Source organism: Peromyscus californicus, unplaced genomic scaffold, assembly GCF_007827085.1.
Source record: "Peromyscus californicus insignis strain IS unplaced genomic scaffold, ASM782708v3 Scaffold_13__1_contigs__length_99412109, whole genome shotgun sequence".
Taxonomy (NCBI): Eukaryota; Metazoa; Chordata; class Mammalia; order Rodentia; family Cricetidae; genus Peromyscus; species Peromyscus californicus.
In genome coordinates, this window is record NW_026294424.1 from 98,346,363 (window position 1) to 98,365,348 (window position 18,986).

General features: G+C 45.2%; 1 protein-coding gene and 1 pseudogene across 7 annotated transcripts in view; one reads left to right on the forward strand and one right to left on the reverse strand.

Annotated features, from left to right (window-relative positions):
- Evi5 (ecotropic viral integration site 5) overlaps positions 1-9,248 on the reverse strand; it is a 159,881-nt gene extending 150,633 nt beyond the window's left edge. Inside the window, exon 1 of one of the 7 annotated variants that reach the window (XR_008217597.1) lies at positions 9,096-9,248. Coding sequence is in view for 4 of the 7 variants with exons in the window: in XM_052735690.1 (XP_052591650.1) it covers positions 9,096-9,146 (51 nt within the window). In the remaining 3 variants the exon portion in view is untranslated. Of the gene's footprint in view, positions 1-2,143; positions 2,163-2,754; positions 2,865-9,095 lie in introns of those variants that run through there. The other 6 variants (XM_052735690.1, XM_052735694.1, XM_052735689.1 and 3 more) reach the window with 6 other exon arrangements.
- A 7,475-nt stretch (positions 9,249-16,723) lies between these two features.
- LOC128108819 (60S ribosomal protein L13a-like) lies at positions 16,724-17,807 on the forward strand (annotated as a pseudogene).
- Positions 17,808-18,986: the final 1,179 nt, after the last annotated feature.

Sequence of the window (18,986 nt, forward strand, 5' to 3'; positions counted from 1 at the left end):
ACTATCAGGTGCTCTCTCTTAACCATGAACAGAAAACAAGGAACTGCCAGCCAGTCTTGAGAAGATCTGCTACGAATCAAGCTGTAACACCAAGTTGAAAGTTAACTTGGAGGAAGCAAATCAGGCAAAGAAAAGAAAGTTTAATAAAACTATCTTTAACATCCTCAGAGAGACCAGAGAAGACAGGGCATCCACAAAACAAGAGACAGATGAGGGGGCTGGAGAGATGGCTCAGAGGTTAAGAGCACTGCCTGTTCTTCCAGAGGTCCTGAGTTCAATTCCCAGCAACCACATGGTGGCTCACAACCATCTGTAATGAGATCTGGTGCCCTCTTCTGGCCTGCAGGGATGCATGCAGACAGAATACTGCATACATAATAAATAAATAATTAAAAAAAAAAAAAAGAGACAGATGAATCAGTGGCTGACAAGAGGAAGAAGCTGAACACATGGGAAGCTTACAAATGGGAACATGGCCAAGAAGCAACGAGGGCCACTCAAAAGACTAAGGACCTGCAGGACTCAAGGTCAGCGGTGAAGAGGTTAAGACATTTAGTCTGTGCAAGGGGTACAGTTAGACTTTCTAGGTTCTCATTCCTATCCTCTCATAATTTATTCCTGGAAACACTGACCTGGAGCGACTCCAGACTCAAGTAGAGTGAAGCTGAAGGCTGAAAGCCAAGGGATTAAGCAGAAGTGTTTTTAGCAAACAGCAGCCACCCACTGGCCATTTCCTCTGCCCAGCTTTCAGAACACTGGCAGCCAGAGAAGCGTATCAGGTCCCCTTACCCACAGGGGACACATTCCAAGACATCCAGTGGATGTCCAGAAGCTCCTTCTCACCACAACTCATCCCAACGTGGCTGTGCTGTGCAGGCTGAGTGCTACTGCAAAACTATCACAACTCCTTGATCCTTCCCGACCATTTTACAGGTTGAAGACTGTTCTTAAGCAGATCCTAGCAACATCATTACACTGTTTTTTAATTATTAAGTCAAGAACATTCACGTTTTCACTTCAAAGAGGCATTTTACAGCTCCACTTTCGGCACATTCAAAAGTGAAGTACTCCTGCACTTGGGGCCATTTCTAAGTAAAGTAAGAGATACTTGAACACAAGCACTGGAATGCCAGTGCAGCCGACCTGATGACCCCAAGGGTTACTGACTAACTTCTGTGTACAGCCTAGATATCCTGGACAACGGAGTAAGTGGCATCCCACTTGGATAGTGTTCAGCCTCTCAAAAAATGGCATGAAATTTAAAACTTAAACACTAAGGGAGCAAATGTGTATCAAAAGTGCTCAGAATGGTGACAGCCAAGAGTACCTAAATAAGTTCAATTAAAAAAAAAAGTTTAAGACTTCTAATTTGCTTTTTACTGGAATTCTGCAGGTATTTTCATACCACTGATAAAAGAAACCTTGGAAAGTAACACAGGTGCTCATGAAAGGACGTAGGTTCTGTCCCCAGCACTGCAAAAAAAAAAAAAAGTAAAAACTAAGCTAAGCATAATCCGTAAAAGAGGCACTTCTAATAGAAAAATGGCTAATAAAATAACCTTAACTTCAATCACTACAAAAATGCAAAATAAACCCACACACTGATAAAGTACTGTATCTACCGCCCAAATCGCAGAAATTTTTAAGAAATGATAAGCATCATCAGGAAGTACTGGATTCACTGGAGTTTCACTTGAGTACTAAGCGGTACAACCGCCTTGGGAAAGACCCCAGAGTACCTGAAGTTAGAAATTTAAAAACAAAACAAAATAAGACAATATCCACCAGAAACAGTGGCAATATCCTGGAAGGGGGCAGGAGGGAGGAGTTTGTCAGGAGCCTGGGCCACACAGCAAGACTCTCACCCAGAAACAGCAACAGTCCTCAGAGGACTATATCCCAACTCAGCAATGCCTAGTAATGTCTATTTCTTCTTGGTCTGTGGTGTTTCACCTGCAAACTTAGAGGACTGTGATCTCTTTCTGCAGACACACTCGAACACATTTTCTACAATTTCCTTGACACAAACTTCTCAGAGAAGGCGAGCATTTTCTGCTTTACAGAAAGCAAACTCCCAGAACACTAAGGAATTCTAACTTACAAAGTTTAAAAACAAAACACCAAGCAAAGATTTAAAAACTACCAAAAGATCATGTTTCTCTCGCTTCGGGAAGCTCTGGGGATTCCTTCCCTCAGCGGAGAGGAGCGATGACTATTCTCCCCCGCAGCTCAAAGGAAACCGCTCGCTGCTCCTTAAAATTCCCTCCAGCAAAAACCGGAGGAAAGCGAGGGAACCGGTCCAAAAGTTTCGCTGAACTCTCTGTCCCGCGAAAGGACGCCCCCGGAGAACACCGCGGGTCGGGGAAAGCGGCGCCGACACCTCCACCGCCAGCCGACCGCCAGCCGACCGCCAGCCGACCGCCGGAAACGCGCGGTGACTCGGAGGCTGGCCCCGCTCGGCACACCTGGCTTGCCCATCACCTGCCCGCGGCCACGGCGGCGCGCAGAAGCCGGAGGCCAAAGACGGACGCCAACTTCCCAAGGAAGGCACCCGGGGGCCGGGAGCGCCGGCGGACCGAGGTGTCCTCGAGGAAGCGCCCCCGAGGCCGCCCGGGCCAGGCGGGCGCGGGGATCGCAGGCCCCGGCGGGCTCGCGCCGCAGCAACTTGGGCAGCGGCCCAGGTCGGCGGCGCGGCCCTCGGGGCGGCGCCGCGCTCGCCCCGTCCCTCGCCCGGCCTGGCGCGACGCCGCTCACCTTGGAAACCTGGGGTGGACGTCGCCGTCAACATGAACTTCCCATCCAGCCGGCGGCCGCGCCGCCGCCTCCCAGCGCCTCGGCCCGGGCCGGCCTGGGCGGGCCGCGTTCCCCCGCGTCCCCCGGCGCGCGCCTCCCGCTCCGGCGCTCCGGAGCTCCGGAGCTCGGGGCCGCCCCCGCGACCCTCAGAAAGGCGGCTCGCCGCACCGCCCGCCCGCGACTCCGGCGAACCTCGCGCAGCCCCTCGTCAGCGCGCTCGCTCGCTCGCCCGCCAGCTCCGCCCGGCTCCGGCCGGGCCGCTTCAGGAAAGCCCAGGGCGCAGGCGCGGCGAGGGCCTTAAAGAGCCCCGGCCAGCCTCTACGGCATAATGGGTTCGAGCAGGTTAGGGCCCCGGCCGGGTTGGCGAAGCCAAAGCAGAAACCGAAGGGATTGGACCGCGGGGAGCGGAGGCGGGGAGATCCCTCTCTGTCCTCCGCCCCTCTGTCCAAGCACCCTGCCGACTTCGGCCCTGCAAACTGCTGACTTCCCAGGCCGCCAGAACCGCCCGGTGCCAGTCCGGGCAACAGAAGGCACACCCACTCGGGGCCCCGGGGCGACCACCCCGCGCCTGGCTGCGGGCTTCCAGACCTGGGGCGCGCAGAGCGGACGCGCAGCCTGGCGACCGCTGCCCCGAGTCCAACTCTCAAAAACGTTACTCAAATGGCACTCGCGGTGGTTAAACAGGTCTTCCACCCATCCTCTGGACACCGTGGGTTCATTCGGAGTCCCACGGAGGGCAGAAGGCGGGCAATTTATCCAACACCAAGTTCTTGGAAGGAAATTACTTAGTTCTGGACAAAAACAGCCTGTTCATTCAGGTCCTGTCTCAGAAAGAGCAGGCAAGAAAAATAATAAAGGCAATAGAAATCATTTTTGTTATACACTTAGAAGTGATCATAATTATAGTAATTATGCATCGTGCAGTCAAAAAAGCTCCAAAATTGTCTACTAATCTGATACCCCTGGGTTTTTTTTAATTGTATTTGTAAGGCCTGTCCAGAAAAAGTTCCACTATTATAAGCACTTCTAGAAAAGAGTATTTTTCAACAAGACTAGGAAATAAGAAATGGGAAGTAAAACCATGTCCTCCACCCAGCTAAAACCTTTAAAAATTTCAAAATAGTCTGAGGCAATTTTTTGCATAACTTCAGGTCATGTTATTAAAGTCAATTTAACAGCTTCATTGTAACTTAATGCATCTTGCATAACAAAACGAAACTTTTTTTAAATCTACCTCTCCAATTTATTTGCAGATCCTGTTGCTCTTATCTGCTAAAGTTTCCTTGAATCTGCCCTATGTCCTCCATCACCAACCACCCTAGCCAAACTTAATCTCGTCCGCAGGTAGACTCTAAGGACGCCGACCTAATGTATCCACATCCCTCTGACCCTTCTCTAAATCTCCTCCTATCACAGGAAGAATGTTTGTTCCGAATACTGTGTCATGTGACCTTTGTCCCTGTCCCTTGTTATTCCCTTAGACAAAGCCTCCTAACCCAGCCCTTCAGGGCCAAGCACCTTGCCCACCTCTCTCCTCTCTGCCTGCCCCACGGTCCATCCTGCTCCCTTCTCCAGCCACGCTGACCTCTACCCTGAACAGTTTCTCAGCGGGTTGCCTGGAAGGTGCTCAGGCCCTCATCTTCCCCAGGCCCTGGTCCCTGGTCTCTGCTCTTTGACTACCCCCCTGCTAGTCCTCTCAGTCACCTTCCGGGGAAACGGTAATTACAGGACTCTTTTTGGGAATTTTTTGGTTTGTTTTTTGTTGTCTTTTGGGAATTTTTGATTCTTCTACTTAACACCTGGCTCCATAAGAAGAGGGGGTTGGTTTTACTTGATCTGCGGTCATATTTTCATATTTGTTCAATGAATTCTACTATCATAGCTTAGAGAACTTGAACTAGATATGGCTTAAAAAGTTAAAAAGTGGCCGGGCGGTGGTGGCGCACGTCTTTAATCCCAGCACTTGGGAGGCAGAGCCAGGCGGATCTCTGTGAGTTCGAGGCCAGCCTGGTCAACAAAGTGAGTTCCAGGAAAGGCGCAAAACTACAGAGAAACCCTGTCTTGAAAAACCAAAATAAATAAATAAGTTAAAAAGTGACTGATGTCACAGGTAATGTCACGCTTTCACACTTGGAGTCAGAACACTAGTTATTATAGAAATAGATTTTAGCCAGGCGGTGGTGGCCCACGCCTGTAATCCCAGCACTCGGGAGGCAGAGGCAAGTGGATCTCTGTGAGATTGAGGCCAGCCTGGTCTACAGAGCTAGTCCAGGACAGGCTCCAAAGCTACAGAGAAACCCTGTCTCGAAAAACCAAAAAAAAAAAGAAAGAAAAAGAAATAGATCTTAAGTTCTTTTAGTTGGGGTGTCCTAAGATTCTTTGGATAATATTTAAAACAGAGTGCTCAAACCTCTCAGTTAAGAAAGCTATGCCAGGGCTGGAGAGATGGCTCAGAGGTTAAGAGCACCGACTGCTCTTCCAAAGGTCCTGAGTTCAATTCCCAGCACCCACATGGTGGCTCACAACCATCTGTAATGAGATCTGGCACCCTCTTCTGTATATATAATAAATAAATAAATCTTTAAAAAAAAAAAAAAAAAGAAAGCTATGCCAGGCAATGGTGGTGCAAACCTTTAATCCCAGCACTCGGGCGGCAAAGGCAAGCGGATCTCTGTGATTTAGAGGCCAGCCTGGTCTACAGCACGAGATCCAGGAAAACCAAAGCTACACACAGAGAAACCTTGTCTCGAAAAAACAAACAAAAGGATAGCTGTAGCTGTGGACTCCATGAAACTATTAACACTGGTTGTTTCAGAAGCGGAAGACGGGGGAATAAGGAGTGAAGCATTTCCAGTGATGGGAAGAGGACTTTTTCACAAATACCCAAAAGGCTTAAAATAGTACTTTTCCATCTTTAAGTATGTGAATGAATTATCAATTTTAAAATGAATGGCAACAGGATATATAGTGTACAATTCCATGTACGCAAAATTCCAGAAAAGGCAAAACTGAATGCAGTAAAAACATATCAGCCCTAGAGGTACAGCTTACTGTGCTCAGCATGTTGCCATGTAATTATTTTGAGATACTGATCTCAAAATAGTGGTCCTGAAGAGGGCCACTGGCTCCAGCGCTCCGGCACTCTCGCTGGCTTGTGCCGTTCTTTCTCTTGCCCCAGTTGTGCCAGTTTATTTGGTAGAAGAGCTTACACTTTAGTGCCCTACTTTAATTGCTAATTCTAACACTACCGAGTGCTCAGGCACTTTGGTAAGTGATATTCCACTGTGTGACTTCTACTCTGACACCACCTCTGCTCCTGCCACTCTGCCGCTTACACTCCAGAGGCTAGTCTAGATGCCCACATGGAGGAGACAGAGGAAGTGTGGCAGTGGGCAGCAGCACTGTCTTCAGAGGCCATTTCATTTACAGCCAATTCAGTCAGCAATTCAAAGCTCTCTGTGTTCCATACTGCATACTCTCAGCATGGATTTAGGTCACTATCTAGGAAGGAAACTCCTCTAACCTGCCAAGGGTTAAGTCACAGAAAACCATGATGCTAACTGCGGAAGGTGTTCAAGTTGGCCACATGAGACCCATTGGTCACCAAAGAAAACAAGGGAGGCATTCTTCAGAGAGGTCAAGTCACCCCAGGTACAGAGGCAGAACTCGTCAGCAAGGTCAAATCCACAGTGAACACCATCGTCACCCTGAGCAGCTAGCATTTGAGTTTCCTTAGAAAAGCAGGGCACTCATTTCTATTCTAAGATTGCACTGTCTAATTCGGGGGCCATGAGAGCCACCAGCCACATCTCAACAGTTTCAGATTCTCAGTCACACTCACACATTCCAAGTGCAGCAACAGCACCTGTGGCCGGGAGCCCACAGACACAGCACGTTGCTGTCTGTTGGAAGTTATATCTGTGGCACTGTTCTAGGAGGAAGAGGAAGACACGCCACCAAGAGTCCCAGATAGTGGTCAAAACGTTTTGCTTTGGGAAAAAAATGAAGGCTCAGACTGAAAGAGTTACAGCATGCCTCATTAGGCTCTTCACTTACCACAACAGGAATCTAAGATACTCATGGCACAAAATTGGGGCCTCTCCACTTACTGCAGTTTTAAAAATGGCTGCAGCTTTACCACCCTACCTTCACCACACATCCACTGATTGTAAGACATGAGCATCACCTTAGGAAAACGTGCTGCAAGGCACACACTCTTGTGGCCACCTTTTGACTCTCTCCTCTCCTCCTCTCTTCTCCTTCCCTCCTCTTCCCTCCCTCCTCTCCTCTCCCTCTCTTTCTGCATGTGTCTATGTGGTTTGTGTGCCTGTGTATGCACCTGTTCACATGGGTGTGTACATGTGTGTGGATGCATGTGGAGGCCTGAGGCTGATTATTGGGAAACTTCTTCAACCACCCTCTTCCTTAATAATTGAGGCAAAGTCTCTTGGTTGAGCCTAGAGCTCTCTGATTCAGCTAATCCAGCTAGCCAGCTTGCTTCCAGGATCCTGTCTTGGCCTTCTGAGCTGGAATTATGGGCAAGCTGCCTAGCCACTCAGTTCTATGGATCTGAACATCAGTCTTCACATTTGAGGGTTAAGAACATTGCTTGCTGAGCTATAGCCCCAGCCCCACTTTATCTCTATCTTTAAACTCCATCCAACAAAACAACAGCTTTTGAAAGCATACCACCAAATAGGACACCAATACCATGCCAGTTTCTACTTCACCTGATAAAAGAAGTCTATTTGTTTCTTGACTTCCTCAAGTATCTGTTTTAAAGCAAGATAAAATTTGATGCAACTATAATTAGTAATTGCACTTAAACTATCAAATTTTCTGAGAACTAGTAACTTCCATGTTTCATACAGCAAATGACTGGAAGCTGTAATCTACAATTTTAAGCATACTTGGCAAAAGTATGTTTAACCTCTTCTATTCCATAAAACAGTTACTAATATCTACTTAAGCACTGAACTGATCATTCAGTGGAATGAATATGCAAGGCACGTAAACACTCACCAAGTGGTAGTTATTGCAATTGCTGTTTTCCAAAGTCACAAAGTACCAGTGCAAATATTAAAAAGACTCTGAATTAGAAAAAAAAAATCCTGACTCTACCACATGCTACTCATTTGGATTTTAATCTTGTACATTTCTGTTTCCTCATCAGCCGGTTAAAGCTGAGAGCCCAGCCAGGGAGACGGCTCAGTGGATATAGCACTAGCCACACAGGCCCGACAGCCTGCATCCCTGGGACCCACACAAAAAGCTGCGGCATGCATCTGTAATCCCTGAACTTCTGCTCTGAGATGGAAAGCAGAGATGCAGGGTCACCCAGAAGGCCCACCTACCAGCTAGCCTGGAATGCACAGCCCCACACACAAGGTGGGAGCTGACCTCTGACCCCCTGGTGTGCGCAGCGGCTCTCTTTCACGTGCATTTACCACTCATAGACACACATCATCCACAAAGGAAGGAAGCCCGAAAAATAAAAAGTTAAGTCCCCAGTGACAGATGTGTTGAGAGATATGCTTCTACTTCACATGAAATGGTCTGTGTTGGTAACACCAGGGACAAAATTTATTCAATGTAAATTAGCCCTGTCTTCATTTCCATCAAAACAAAACCACTGTTGCTGTATAGTATTTTTAGATAGAGCCATATACAACCCAGATGGCCCCAAACTTACTGTGTAACTGAGGATAACCTTGATGAACTAATCCTCCTGCCTCTGCTTCCCAGGCAGGTACCACCATGCCTCATAACCTTACAGGAAAATTAACCTCGTTTTTTTAGTGGCCTGCATTCTTAAGCAGAAGGAGCAAGTAAGGAAAGAAACAACTGTCAACATTGCTAGAATTTGTGAATAAACATTATGGCAACCATTTTCCTTGACTAATCTTTCTCTCCGTGTGAGAAATTAGGAGCCTAAACAGAAAAAGTGGGCCTCTGTTCATTGAATAAATAGAATAAATACCAGCAGCCAATAACAGCAGGGAAAGAAGCTACTGAAGTATAAAAGCTAATTATTAAAACACCTCTCTTGAAGGTGTGGAATTAAACCTACCACTTTATATAACTCCTGGTTGCTTACGTGAATGGCCACAGTACAATGAGATAATATTCTTAAAATAAAACTGAAGACATATTCACCAACTGCTACTGTGCTTTAAAGATTAAGCAACGTATGCAAATTCCAATTCAGTAAAAATTGAAATTCCCTGCTGCAATAATTGCATTTTCACAAGCACTATAGCAAAAAGAGAGAGAGGGAAAAAAAAACATTTTTAGACATTTACCTGTCTCCTATTAGGGTTTCTAAAAGCAGCAGTCATTTTGGTGGTAACCATGATGAGCCGGGAAGACAAGGAGACTGGGGATTTGAATTGAATTTACAGCTGACTCATAGGGAGTGTTTACATCGATGCTGCCACTGGGTTCCACCCATTTAACACCCTTTCAGCTCCAGCCTGTAGTCTGTGAGGCAGTAACTTTAAGGGAAGCTGGGAATGTGGAGGATTAGGAAAGCAAAGCCTTTTGAGAATCTAGGCATGCTAACAGATGCCCGTTTCTCCTCATCCCTTCCTCCCTCCCCCTCCCTCCCTTCTTTCTTTGACTTGTGTCAGAATGATCAAGTCTGAGGTGCCAATTTTGAGGTGCTGGCTTGAGGCTTCTCTAATTTGTTACTCTGAGCTTGGATTTTAACCTCAGACAAAATTATTCACTTACTCTCTGTGTCTCTCCCTGTCTCTGTGAGTCTCTCCCCCTAGAAGGAAGAGGGGGCTTGAGAGGCTCAGCATCCTTCACCAGTGCCCATGTGACCCCTCCTGAAATGACATGAGACATAAACTATTTACTGAAGTAGGGCTTTTGATGTTGAAGATGCCTGTAAAGGTCTGTGTGTGAGGAGGGAAGTTCTGATGTTTTAGCTACCTTTAAGTCACCCATGCTCCTCTGTAATTACCCCAATAAACTTGTTGAAGATGTATGAATGTGTGTGTGTGTGTGTGTGTGTGTGTGTGTGTGTGTGTGTGTGTGGTATCTATATGCTGTTCAACTGTGCCAAACACTTTCCTAAGAGAAAGGGCAGTAGTGACTACATTTTCAGCTCTATAATAATGTAATAATATTACAAGCATTCACACAAAATGGCCATTCTCAGGTTGTGTTCTAGTGGTGGGTGGCCCAGTGGTTAAGAGCACTGGTTGTCCTTTCAGAGGACCCAGATTCAATTCCCAGCAACACGGCCACTCACAGCCTCTTGTAACTTCAGTCCCAGGAGACACCTGACACTCTCTTTTAGCCTCCTCTGGCAGCAGGCATACACATGATGTGCAGACAAAACACTCCTACACAAAAATAACTTTTTAAAGGTGAGGAAACTGTGCTGACCATAGTCACCACCGATAGTAAAGGAAGCACAGAGTCCAAGTTTAGGTCTCCCTTGACTATAAACTGTGCTGACCCACAGTCACCACCGATAGTAAAAGGAAGCACAGAGTCCAAGTTTAGGTCTCCCTCGACTATAAAACCTGTGTCATTTGGAGTTATTAAAATGTGGTACCTGTGTTCACACTCTGATATAAGAAAATATAATTTGATATTAAAGACAAATAGAAGGGGCTGGAGAGATGGCTAGGTGGCTAAAAACACTTACTGTTCTTGCAGAGAACCTAGGTTACATTTCCCGTATGGTATCTTACAACCACCTGTAAGACCAGTTCCAGGGACTCTGACACCCTTTTCTGGCCTCCACAGACTCCTGCACTTACATAATACACAGACATACACTCGGGCAAAACATGAATCACATACAAATAAAATAAATAAATATTTTGTAAAAGACAAATAAATGGATAAAAGTATGTATGTTCTCTAATATGGAGATTAATATGGTGGGGAAATACAGAAGAGGAGCACCTCCCCTGGAAGAGAGAGTTGTACTATTTTTTTTTAAGATTTATTTATTCATTATGTATACAGAAGAGGGTGCCAGATCTCATTACAAATGGTTGTGAGCCACCATGTGGGTGCTGGAAATTGAACTCAGGACCTCTGGAAGAGCAGTCAGTGCTCTTAACCTCTGAGCCATCTCTCCAGCACCTGAGTTGTGCTATTTCATCTGTCTACATCCCTTCTGTGTGCTTGTCATGGGTGCTGCTGCCTCATACAGAACCTTAGCTCCTGTCCACGCCAGCTGGTTCTAGGAAATAAGCCTGGGAGATTCTTATTCTGAAGGTTTGCAAACCACAGCTAGAAACAAAAAATTCCTTGTCCTCTCATTAGGAAAAGCTAAGGATGTGATCCCAGAGGTCCTAGCTGTTCTTACAGAAGCAAAACAGACAGAAAACAGCACAAGGTACCTGGTTCCAGACAGTTTCTTTCCAAGCTTTCCTTGCTTTTCTCTTTGTTCAGTGCCATAAACGTCCCAACAACCTTTAAATGGCTCACTAATCCACTCTTTATTTTATTTATTTATTTTTGATTTTTTGTGTGCATGGGGGGGGGTGTTTTGTTGGTTTTGGTTTTTTGGTTTTTTGTTGTTGTTGTTGAGATATGGTTTCTCTGTGTATCCCTGGCTATTCTGGAACTCACTTTGTAGAACAGGCTGGCCTTGAACTCAGAGATTCACCTGCCTCCCAAATGTTGGGAGTAAAGGCGTGTGCCGCTGGTGCCGCCGCCGCCGCTGCCGCCGGGCTTATTTTTTGTAATTTTTATTTGTTGTTGTTTTTGTTTTATGATGAGGTCTCACTATGGGCTTTTTTGTTTGTTTGGTTGGTTGGTTTGGCTTTTATAGAGTAACCAAACTCACTTCTGAATTTTTAAAACCCACCAATCCCTGGCTTGCCCCAAGTTCAGGACTTGAAATCCCACCAATCCCCACCCTGGAAAACTACACACACACACACACACACACACACACACACACACACACACACACACACACACACACACACACACACACGAAGCCCTATATAAAGTCTGTCTCCTGTTCAGTTCTTTGCTGTTTCTCATCCAAGCAGAAGCAGTCACCCTCTTGTGTCTTTTCCAATAAGTCTCACGTGAGGTTTGTTGTGCAGTGTAACTTTGTGGTATTTCTTGGCTCCTGACTATCAGGATACCTTTCCGCTCAGAGCTGTAACACTTACAGTTTTGATTTTTGAAACACAGTCTCATGTAGCTCAGTCAGGCCTTAACTCATTATGTAGCTAAGGATGATGTTAAACTTCTGCTCCTCCTGCTTCCGCTTCTCAAATGCTAGAATAACAGGTCTGAGCTACCACACCTAGTTTATGCAGTGCTGGGGATCAAACCCGGGGCATCACACATGCTGGGCAAGCACTCTACAAACTGAGCGACTTCCCCAGCCCCTATCCTTTTTTTTTTTTTTTTTTTTTTTTTTTTCATTTTTTGAGACAGAGTTTCTCTGTCTCAACAGCTGTAACAGCTCTGGCTGTCCTGGAACTTAACTTTGGAACCAGGCTATCCTGGAACTTACAGAGATCCACCTGTCTTTGCCTCCCAAGTGCTGGGATTAAAGGCAAGCATCACCACTGCCCAACCAAATATTTTTAATATGCTACACTAGGCATTTTTTTAGCCACTGGGATTAGATACATATGACACACATACTCTAATGCAGTCTTTAGTAATCTTTGTTGCCCATTATTCATATCCTTGTATAGTGTCTCTCACATGGAATGAAAGATAGTCTTTATGACAAATGAAACATGGCAGAAGGATGAGGGTAAGGGTTATTGTACTTTTCAGCCTGTTCTTTTAGGTTCAGCACATGGGACCTGCTCTGTGAGAAAAGAACATGCAGAGATCCCATCAGATTTTACAATCAGGCCTGCAAGATGTCTCAGCGGGTAAAGGCAATGCCAGGAAATCCTGACGACCCCAGTCCTCTCCAGACCCCACTGTGGAAAGAGAAAACTGACTCCCAGAGTTGTGCTTTGACCTTCCATATGCATACCACAGCATGTGTGCCCCACATACAGAGATGTTGAAGATAATCTTGTTTTCATTCAAAATCTGGGCTAAGAGAGATGGCTCAACAATTCAACAATTTAGAGCACTTGGTTTGTTGGTTGTTTGTTTCTGTTTGTTTGTTTGTTTTTTGTTGTTGCTGTTTTTTGAGACAGGGCTTCTCTGTGTAGTTTTGGTGCCTGTCCTGGATCTCGCTCTGTAGTCCAGGCTGGCCTCGAACTCACAGAGATCCACCTGCCTCTGCCTCCCGAGTGCTGGGATTGTTGGGGTTTTTTGTTGTTTGTTGTTTTGGTTTGGTTTGGGTTGGGTTTTTTGCAGAGAATCTGGTTCAATTCCCCAACATGATGCTCACAATTAAGCATAACTCCAGTTCCAAGAGATCTCTCTCCCTCTTTTGACATCCTCAGCACACACACATACACGTGGTACACAGACATACATGCAAGCAAAACACTCATATACATAAAATAAATAAATCTAAAAAAAAATGTCAACTGTGTCAATGAGTCACTTTGGAACCAGACCCAGTCCTGGCCCCAAACTGGCTGCATCTCAGGAGGAAGAAGGAATCAGAAAGCTGATGCCCAATTCCTGACTTGGAAACTTTAAGGGTAAATACGTGTTTCTTGTTGTTTTAATACATTAAATGTCAGGGTGACTTGTTACCATAACTAGCCAGTGACAGAAACTGTTTACTCTGCTTTGATAACGCTTACGTTACAGTGGAAGGAAAGAGACAAGAACAAATATGTACATTTAAAACATAGTTAGAAAATTAAATACGTACAAAAGAATAGTTGGACCATTTGTTACCTTACATTATATACAAAAATTAACACAAGACAGATTAAAGACTTAAAATTAAAAGTCAAAATTATAGGACTTTTATAAGAAAATGTGGTTTGAATATGAAATATCCTCCAAAGAAGTGGGGACCAAATCACTGAGAGGTGCTGTTCCTAACGGCTCTGACTCAATCAGTGGTTTAATCCCTCACTGGATTCATAATACGATAGCATTACTTAACCCTTTCCTGTCCCTTGCTTTTTGCCCCACCGTGTCCTCCTGACAACAGCACCAGATAACTATGAGCTGAAATCATGAGTGAAATAAGTGCTTTCCCTTTAAAATCATTTGGGGGAGGAGGGAAGGTGGAGGGGTTGCAGGAAGAGGGAGGACGGGGGATCTGTGGTTGGTATGTAAAATAGAAAATTTCTTAATAATAAAAAAAGGAAAAAAAAGAAAGTATTTGCATATGGATATATGTTTTTGGGGAGTCATTAAAGTTCAATTTTTTTTTAAGGATTTAATTATTTATTATGTATACAGCATGTATGACTGCAGGCCAGAAGAGGGCACCAGATCTCATTACAGATGGTTGTGAGCCACCATGTGGTTGCGGGGAATTGAACTCAGGACCTCTGGAAGAGCAATCAGTGCTCTTAACCTCTAAGCCATCTCTCCAGTCCCCTCAATTTTCTTAATATTTGTAAAGTAATAAAATAATTTTACCCCCCAAAAAATCATTTAGGTATTTGTAATATATATATATATTATATATATTATATATATATAGTATCAAGTAGAAAATTATTTGGGGATTGATTTGTCAAATATTATACGCAAAACAAGCTAAATAAATGCATAAATTAAGTATTCACTTATTTTGCATGTCTGCATGTACTTGTCCATGCACTGGAAGTCATTCCATGGTGTGTGTGTGTGTAGAGGTCAGAGGACAATTTGTGGACAACGAAACCAGGACACTATCAAGAGAATGAAAAGGCAACCCATGGAATGAGATAAAATATGTGCAAGTCATATATTTGATAAGAAAATAATATTTAGAATATTTAAATAATTCCACAAACACACAAATAAGCAATTTAATCAAAAAATTGTAACTTTTTTTGGGGGGGTGCATTTTGAGATAGAGTTTCTTTGTGTAACATCCCCAGCTGTCCTGGAAGTCTCTTTGTAGACCACACTAGCCTTGAACTCATAGAGATCCACCTGCCTCTGGAGTACTGGGATTAAAGGCATGAACCACCATGCACAGCTGGCAACTGATTTTTTGTTTGTTTGTTTTTGTTTTATTTTTTTTTAAAAATTAGAGCTGGAGAGATGGCTCAGCGGTTAAGAGCACTGGCTGCTCTTCCAGAGGTCCTGAGTTCAATTCCCAGCAACCACATGGTGGCTTACAACCTTCGGTAATGAGATCTGGTGTCCTTTTCTGGTAGCAGGTATACATGCAGGCAGAACACTGTATACATAATAAAATTTAAAAAAAATTAAGCCAGGTGGTGGTGGCACCTTTAATGCCAGCACTCGGGAGGCAGAAGCAGGCAGATCTCTGTGAGTTCGAGGTTAGCCTGGGCTACAGAATGAGTTCCAAGAAAGGCGCAAAACGACACAGAGAAACACTGTCTCAAAAAAAAAAAATTTTTTTTAATTCATTTTACAACCACAGATCCCCCCCTGGCAAATTATTTTTAAATTACATTTTATTTTTTGTGTGGATGTGTGTGTGTGTGGAAGAGTGCACACATGCCACAGTGTGCATGTGGAGGTCAGAGGACAACTCAGGAGTTGACTCTCTCCTTCCACCATGAGGGACCCAGGGATTGTGTTCAGATCATCAGGTAGATTTATCCACTGACAAAGGATTCGAACATACTTTTGATCCCATCACTCAGGAGGCAGAGGCATGTGCATTTCTGTTCATTCCAGGACAGTCAGGACTACATAGAGAGACTCTGTCAAAAAAAAAAAATCGAGCACACATTTCTTCAGAGAAGATACATAACAAGCACATGAAAATATGAAAAGATGTGCATGGTTAGGGAAACAAAAACAGTACTTTACACTTATTAGGATAGTTATTTGAAAATGAAAAATTTCAAGGCTGGGGAGATGACTCATCAAGTAAAGGCCCTTGTTGTCAAGTCTGATGACCTGAGTTCAATCCCCGGAATGCACATGGTAGAAGGAGAGAACCGATTCCCTCAAGTTATCTTCTGGCTTCGACACACACACCGTGGCATAACCTACCTACCCGCCCCCCTGCAAACAAGATGTAAGACATCCATATAATGTTACTGAGTCATTACAATAAGTGAAGTTCTGATACCTACTACAACATGGATGAACGCTGAAAACATCCCATTAAGTGAAATAATAAACCAATAATAAAAGGGACACTAGATGACTGGATCTTGCAGCATACAAAAGAAATGAACCCAACCACAGATTGCCAATAAAATAGGCAAGACTCCTTCATGTGACCTCAACTGAAGCCAGCCAACTGGTGCTAAAGAGAGCTAGCACAGACCAGAGACACCAGGCTGCTTACTTGAACGAAGCAAATAGTAGGCTTTTACTGCTCTCCTGGGAGGGCTAAAGTTTGGTTAATTATCCATTTGTCATGAGCAGTTTTAGAAGATGTTCTGTGTGCAAGCATCCTGGCTTATACTGTGCTAGCAGTTAACTACATCTGGGAAATGCTAAATTACAGCTAATATTGTCACCTTGCAACAACACCCTGGCCTTACGAGAGCGCTGAAGGGTTAGGCAGGGCAGGAGAAACACACATCCATTGGACCAAATCAACCCTGGATTACCATTTTAGGTGAAACATTTCTCGGTTGGTAATTCGTTAATCTATGTGCAGAGCTGGATATAATCAACTCAGATTTTGAGGCAAAAGAGTAGAAGATCGCATACAAAGAGGAAGTGCCAGCTGGATGTGGTGGAGCACATCTGCAATCCCGGCATTCCAGAGGTAAAACCAGGAGGCTCAGAAGTTCAACGGCAGCAGCGTGGGCTACACAAGACCACGGAAAGGAAACGGAGATGCCGAGTGAGCCTTAAACCCTCCTTAGTTGTGGGTTAGATATCTTTAGGTTCTAGGAAAGATTCAATATTTTAAGCAAAAATGGCCTTCAAGTTTCTGTAAAGTAACACAGACAGTTGGCATCGCCGCCCACTCTGCAGTGACCTTATCTGCAGGGAAGCTCGTGGGAAACTTACTGATTGCTCAGCTACATGCCTTCTAAAATTTGTGACTTTTAAATTTTTTTATTTTTAGATTTATTTATTTTATGTGTCTGAGTGTTTTGCCTGCATGTGTGTCTATGCACCATGTACCTCTTCGGTGCCTGAGGAGTTGTGGTTTTTGTTGTTGTTGTTGTTGTTGTTTTTTGCGGGGGTCAAGACAGGATTTCTCTGTGTAGTTCTGGAGCCTGTCCTGGATCTCGCTCTGTACCCCAGGCTGGCCTCGAACTCACAGAGATCCACCTGCCTCTCCCTCCCGAGTGCTGGGATTAAAGGCGTGCGCCACCACCACACCGCGGTGCCTGAGGCGTTTAGAGCGTTTTCCCCAGGCGGCTGCGGAAGACGGCGGAGGGGCAGGTGCTGGATGGCCCAGGCCATCTTCTGGGCCGCCTGGCGGCCGTCGTGGCCAAGCAGGTACTGCTGGGCCGGAAGGTGGTGGTTGTGCGCTGTGAGGGCATCAACATTTCTGGACATGTCTACAGAAACCAAGTACCTGGCATTTCTCCGAAAGTGGATGAACACCAAGCCCCCTCGAGGCCCCTACCACTGCCGAGCCCCAAGCCGCATTTTCTGGCGCACTGTGCCAGGCTTGCTGCCCCACCAGACCCAGCGAGGCCAGGCGGCCCTGGGACGCCTCAAGGTGTTGGATGGGATCCCTCCACCCCACGACAAGAAAAGCGGATGGTGGTCCCTGCCGCCCTCAAGGCTGTGCGGCCGAAGCCTACCAGAAAGTTTGCTTACCTGGTGCGTTGGCTCCTGAGGTCGGTTGGAAGTAGCAGGCAGCAACAGCCACTCTGGAGGAGAAACGGAAGGAAAAGGCTCCTCAAGACCAGTGGACTCCTGGTGTGAGCCCAATAAAGATGGCTTGTGCCTCACGACTGCCTGTCTGCTCTCCTCCTGCCGACCAGGGAAGTGGCGACAGAGGTGCTCTAGTCACTGCTCCTGTGGGAGAGGGTACTTTTTAGACAGCTCTGAGAGCTTAGCGCCTGCTTGTTGTGTTTGATTAAAGTAATAACCATTGCTTGGGCTTCAGAGTTTCCCATCAGACCCAGTGCTGTAATCTGCAGCTGTGAGAATGCGGCACACACCTGGGCTGGGATTTACACGAGCACACGGGAACACACTGCCCTTGCTCCTTCCCAACACTGATCAGAAACATCTGTGTTTTCTTGCTGCAGGGTTCTATGTGCTAATAAATTATTTGCCTATTAAGGGGAAAAAAGGGGGGTGGATCTCCTAGGACTAGAGTCTGGATGTCACCTTCGTGTTTATTAGCATATATAATATATATTATTATACATATACATTACACACACACACACACACACGGATGCTAGGACTGAACCCAGGTCCTCTGCAAGAGCAGTGAGTACTCTTAACCACTGGGCTCTCTCTCCAGCTCCCCAAACTTGTGACTTTAAAGTTGACTAAGAGGTGGTGAAGTTAGAGGGCTTAAGTATGCTTGGTCTGGTTCGAACTGGTTTTCTGGTGATAAGTCTTCCTCCATTTTGTTTGTTATCTGTTTAGTCATCTTCACCCTAGTTTTATCTTGGTTTGGTCATAAGGGAATCTTAGTAAACACTCGGACCTCATGACTTAATCTGTGTTTTAAGACAAGCACCAAGAAAACAGTCAGAGGAAAACACATATTGTGCTTTTAATCCTTAACGGGTTGAGGGCTCAGAGTTTGCCCTTCGTCCCCACTTTCAGAAGGGCAAGCACCATGTGATCTCACTTACCTAGAATAGTCAAGCTCAGACACAGGAAGACTAGAAGGTACTACAGGAGAGAGGAGAGGAGTGAGGGGTTGGTGCTTGATGGTGTAGTTTCTACTTGGGGTGATGATGAAAAGGTTTTGGAACTAGGTGGTAGTGAGAGTTATGCAAAACGATGTATGCAGTCGGTGCCACTGAATTATAACGAAAGGTGGTTAAAATGGTAAACTTCAGATTATGTTTATTTTCCCACCACAGATTATATATATATAGATATCTATAGATATAGATATCTATATATATATATATAAAGGTAGTCACGATGTAGCTAAGTAATAAAGCACCTGCCTAACATGCCTAACTTTCCTCAGCAGAAAGGAAGGAGGAGGACCCAGAAAGATGGCTCAGCAGCTACCCGTACTGGATGCT